The following is a 6,000-nucleotide window of genomic DNA, read 5'->3' on the forward strand; positions in this document are numbered from 1 at the left end:
TGAGAAATTTAGGTCCATACTGTAGAAATGATTCCTGGGAATGTAAAAAGTCGACTTCCTTGAAAGAAATGAATGCAGCTATGAAATGGTTTGATGTATGGACCTCTACAATTAACGAACATCCATTGATGGTTAAAATATTCTTTATCTTGTATTTTACTAATGTCTTTCGAAGCCCTCCGGAAAAATGAGGTTAGACACATTTGAGCTAAATTCTAAGTAAAAACACAAACGTCCATAGTTCTTGTTCCAATATAATACAATTAACGTTTAAGTTTGCAAAATATTAGGATATATACCATTCTCATGATTCCTTATTTTACATAAGTCTCTATACAAATAAAACAATATTGTCGAGCACCCATATTTTAAATATGTGCAACAATTTGTGAGAAGTGTGTGATCAATAATAAAGAAATAATTAGTTTATCAAGATCTAAACTACATAAGATTTGTATTAGTCGTATCGATCTTATTTTTATTTGGTATGCAGCATGTCTATCATGCCTTGCAATTTCCTAATTGTAGGTTACTAACTTACGTTCGAGATATCTCCCATATCTAAATATTTCTCGTGAAGTATTGCTTTTAGCCAACAAACTTTCCGAACGCATGTAACCGTATTGTCAATCTGAGCCAATTAGTATATGAAAATTTGAACATTACCTTTCTGGGCGAAGTGAATTTAAATTTTTTGTTGTTAATTGTTGAAAGTCATTAGAGTACGACGCGCAAGTCTCCTTAACCACTATTTTTCTAGGCGTTTCTATATTCCTTTCAAATTCAGGATCTTCTTCTACTGCTAATTCTGATTTCACCCTATCAACGTTTAGTTTAACATCCAAAGAACACATAGCTGTATCCTTGTCCATTGTTTCCTCTCCTTTCGTTGTGGATAATATTAACTCTGGCATTTATTCCAAAGTTGGGCGTCCGCTTTCGCCACGTTTTTTCGCTGTTATCTCCTTTCCACACTTTCTGCAATTTGTTATTAGGTTCATTAATCCGTGCTCTTCACAAACTTTTAAAAGATTTTGCTCGTTATCAGCGTATTGCTTCGCAAATATTAAAACTGTTAGTTCATTGCCCTTGTACATTCGCCATGTTGATAACATAAATGTTCGTTTCTTTCCCACAATACAACTGTTCGGTTACCTTGCGCCAAGTAGTTCCCTCCGCTCGCCGTATAGTCCCATGTTTATAACCGTTTATATATAACAAATAAACAGATTTTTCGAGACTTTTATACATTATCAAGCACACAAACGATCAAATTATCCATATCTTTCCTGTAAATTTTAAAAATTTTGCTGTAAACGGACGCCCAACTTTGGAATTTAACCCTTAACTCTTTCTTGTCAGTCATCAGTTCGTATGTCCACCCTTTCCCTTCGAGTGGATCTTCCTGAGGTAAGTCAAAAGCAATTTCTTCTTTGCACATCAATTCCAACTTAACAGACGCCTCACCAGCCATTGTGAATTGAAATATAATAAGAATTTAACACTGTTCTTATACTTCCCTTATATTTTATGTTGCCAGTCCTAATGAAATAATTTACAAGAACATTCACAAAAGCAACTTTATATGTAAAATCATCAACTTCTGCAGTTTCTTATTTCCTTAGCCACGATGGCTCTCTAGACAATTGTTTGTTTGTTTGTAGCAGCCGGAGGGAAGTTAAATGTAGTGATGGGTAGTTCCGGAAGGATTCGTTCCGAAAGAACGAATCCTTCAGAGGAATGAAAGGATTGAATCTCTGAAAGGAGTCGGATTCATTTGGGCGGATTCACTCACGGGATGGATTCACTTAGGAAGTTAACGGATTGAATCAGTGGATTCGGTTAGTGGAACCAGATGGCGGAACCAACCACAGACGCAGGGGCTGCTAAATATGCGATTCGAACTGGCATTGGTCGCTGGAAGTGTGACGTCACGCGGAAGAGAGGAAATCGCGACTTCTGCTTTTAGCATATAGTTTTTGTATACTCCGAGAATATTCTAACTTAATTTGATTGTTGAAACTACATAGAGACAAAAATATTACTAATTCAAACACAACAAATACGCAGGGTAAATTGCTATATTATAATAAATTTATATTAATGTTATCATCCACTCATTGTTGTTGTTTTATGAATATTGATAGGAAATGTTAGTGATAATTCTAATTGCAGCTATCAGAAGTCACAGAACCCGGAACGCATTGATTGTTTTTCCTTGCACTGTGTTTCTTCATTGTTTGGGCTTTATTTTTTTAGGTTGAGATTGCTTGTTTTTATGTGTGTTTCTACTATATTTTGAGTTTAGTTCGCTGTAAATGTGCCCGAACAAAATTCGTAAGCGCGAGTGCCAGGAGACTAATAACTGCAAGTCTCATTAAAGGATCTGAGCCTGAATGAAGGATGTGAGCCCAAGCAAAAATGAGTATAAGCCCTACTAACGCCAGTGAGCTCAAGTCCCACTGCGTGTTGAAGTCTGAGCCCAAGTAAGCGCTTGCCCGAAGGAGATCGGAGAGCACGAGCTCCAAGGAACCTAGTTAATGCAAGCCTCATTGAAAGATATGAGCCCGGGGCCAAATAAGCACGAGCTTCAACGAGAATAATGAGCACGAGCACACTAAAGGTAATGAACCCGAGCTCACATTAGTGAAAACCGCGCTGGTATCAGTGAGCTCGAGTTATATTGATGGTACTGAGATCGAGCCCAGCTGACGGAAGTGAGCCATTACAAGTGAGCACGAGTCCAATTCAGATTAGTGTGCCCGAATCCAAACATGTGTCTGACCGAAGGAAACTAGAGAGCGCGATTTCCAAGGATCCTAGTGAGTTCGAACCTCATTAAAGAATGTGAGTCCTAGACCAAGAAAGCTCAAGCCTCAACGAGAATAAATAGCGCGAACCCCACTGATAATATGGAACCCGAGCCCACATTAATACACACTGGTGTCAGTGAGTTTGAGCCCCATTGGTGAGTGAGCTCGAGCCCAGTTGACGGAAGATAGCACGCGCGAGTGAGCAAGAGTCTAATTAAGATCAGTGACCCCGAACATAACTAATCGCGTGCTCGCTCGAGATAGATTAGGGTGTGCGATCTCCAACAAGCCTAGTGAGAGTGAGCCTCACTGGAAGATGTGAGACCGAGACCGAGTAAACGCGAGGCTCATTGAAGGATATGAGCCTGAGCTTGAGTAAGAGCGAGCCTTAACGAGAATAGTGAACGCTTTCCCCACTGAAAGTAATAAATTCATTGCAAGCCCCACTGACGTCATTGAGCACGAGGTCATTAATGGTAGTGACCCTTACTCTAGTTCAGATTAGTAAACCCGAGCTTATTGAGTGTAGTGAGCCCAAACCCAATAAACATGTACGCCAATTAAATTGAATTGAAATGAAATCTTTAAGTTTTACGTCCCACGATTATGCCGGTTACGCTAAAGTAGACGGTGATTATGAGAAATGAATGAAATGGCGGAATGAAGAAAGTGGGAACAGCCGGGAGAACTTCGAGAAACCCACGAGCACGGTGTTTGTCCACCACAAAGTCCACATGGCGCGAGCTGGGATCGAACCAGGGACCCCAAGCACCGGAGGTGAACGCTCTACCACTGAGCCACCGCGCCTCCGCCCCCAATGAAATTAGTGAGCACGAGCTCCCAGCAGTCTAGTGTGTGTGATCAGGGCCGGATTTAAGGGGTGCACCGGTGCACGTGCACCCCATCGTTGTAAATATACACTATCTAAAATGAGAAGCTAGCAGTGAAAATAGCAACACTTTCAGAAATTTTCTACCATTATTTTTCCGTTTGAGGCTTAAGGGAAAGCAGAGCTTTGCAAAAGCAATACATTAAGTCGATTTTCTGAAGGTTGAAGGAGAAGGATTCACCAAGTAAAACAATATAACATTTGCCAAGTAGGAAAGAAAACATGCTACCTTCTTTAAAATAACCGCCCCCTCCCCGTCCTATGTGTCAGCGTTGTCAAGGGTAAAGAATATTGTAACATGTCACTTTGAAGAATTTCAGTGTGATTGGTTAGTTTGGTATTTATTGGTGCACCCCCGCTCAGAAAATCCTGGATCCCACCCTAAGTGTAATCCTTATTGGAGAATGAGTCCTAGCCCAAGTGAGAACGAGCCTCAACGGAAATCAGGACGCGAGCCCCATTGAAGGTAACAAACACGAATCCATAAGCTGCACATGTAACCATTTTAAACGTTGTGAATATTTAAATAAGAATAAACGCAATGAACACTACATGTTGGCATACGGAAAACCTAGTTTCGAGAGAGAGAAGAAATTGCATGAGGGTGGAACTTTTTTTTTTCTTACAGGTAGCTTATGAAGTTCGTGTTGTAAGTCTGTCTCATAATCTTTCGGTAACAAATGAATAGAATAAATATTAGCATTGATATATCGATTCTGTCTGCGCGTTTACACCGAGAAACTCACTGTCGTTGTACCAACACCATTTTAGGAAAGGGGTGCTATATTATACATGGAGTCTTCCTTTCTCAATTCGGACATTGAGCAAAAACAAAGTTATTTTTATTCATTTTTGTCTCAATAATTACCCATTCTTTATAAATTTCACGCATCGACACCGCTTACTGTATTCCCTACAATGTGTTTGTTTCGTGCTCTCTTCCACGTGACGTCACGTCGCGCAAGAATTCTGGGTATTTTTTTCCTCTCGATAGCAGAAAATGTGCTACCTGTAATACTCTATATACATTGCAACAGACGAGTGCATTGATATGAATGGAGTCGGATTGATATGGATGGGACAAAAAGAGTAGTGAAGAATAACCGATACTGCACAACAGAGAAGCAAATAATGCACGTACTGCGCATGTCTGGAAACAAGCAATCTTACTTAAGCGCTCTCGTGTCACTTTTCTGCAATATTCTGACCATCGCAACTGCTGTCCCAACTGGAGGAGAGGGGGAGATCGGTTGCTAGTCTTATCACTATTTTTTCTTTCTTTCTTTTTGTTTTTACGTTTTCACAGATGTTCAGCGTTACCAGGTCTATAGTTTTTTATTGCAAAATGGATAATAAAACTATTTGTTGTAACACACAAACTCTTATTCAATATATTCAGATGTAAAGTCCATATAACACTATACTAATATAAAATTTGCAATTGGTTGTTTGATTAGGTTTTAATGCTTATTTCAACACACACCAAAATAATATGAAATAGGATTTAATGGACAAAATGGGACTTCTATCCAAGTCAAATATCCTCACCGGGATCAAACCCGGGACCACTTTCACAAAGAGTAGGTGCACTAACAATTCTCGACCACGAAGAGGAAAAGTAGAAGCAAGTCGAAATTTGATACAATGAATTCGTAGTTGGAAAGAGGGACATTAAGTGTTTTTACAACTATACCGAATAAGTTTTCCATTTTATTTCATTATAACTAATTCTTTTCTGGGACTAATTTAGATGTATTGTTCAAAAATCTAAAGGAAGCATACCTGATCCGTGGACTAAACTCAATTCGGCAACTGATCTACGGCTTACGAAGCAGGGATGCTCATTTCCCTAAAAGACTTGGGCACAACCTTCAAATATACCATTCTACAGTTTGATTGCAAAATTTTCAGTGAATAATTATGAACCCCAAATATTTTAATGAATGAAACCTGTGCCCTAAAATCCCTCCGTGGACCTCCCTGGAAAGGGACACATTTTAAAAGAACTTTTCAGCTAGAACCATAGCTGATCGAATAGCTCTCAGTCAAGTACAGACTTATTTCATGACGTATAAAACGATATATCGTATATTGCAATAGCAGTATAGTTTTATACAAGTGCTTCCATTTTATGTGAGTGTTACACCAAAAGTAATACAGAAACGCAGAGTTGCAGACCAGTGACGACGCCGGAGAGAGGGTGAGTATTCCTGAGTGGCAAGACCTACCCCCAGACATGTATTTATTGTATGTAGGTAAAGTAATAGAGAACTAACCTTTTCGGTTTACAAGAAAACA

At 39.3% G+C, this 6,000-nt stretch overlaps 1 protein-coding gene across 1 annotated transcript in view; it reads right to left on the reverse strand.

The window, feature by feature from the left end:
* The window catches only part of LOC145690866 (uncharacterized), a 52,048-nt gene extending 50,247 nt beyond the window's left edge, over nt 1-1,801 (reverse strand). The window contains exon 1 of the mRNA XM_081766260.1: nt 667-1,801. Within this exon, the coding sequence (XP_081622386.1) occupies nt 667-914 (248 nt within the window). The 5' untranslated portion in view covers nt 915-1,801. The remainder of the gene's footprint in view (nt 1-666) is intronic.
* Nucleotides 1,802-6,000: the final 4,199 nt, after the last annotated feature.

The sequence above is a fragment of the Thermobia domestica genome, chromosome 7, assembly GCF_964235325.1.
Source record: "Thermobia domestica chromosome 7, izTheDome1.hap1.1, whole genome shotgun sequence".
Taxonomy (NCBI): Eukaryota; Metazoa; Arthropoda; class Insecta; order Zygentoma; family Lepismatidae; genus Thermobia; species Thermobia domestica.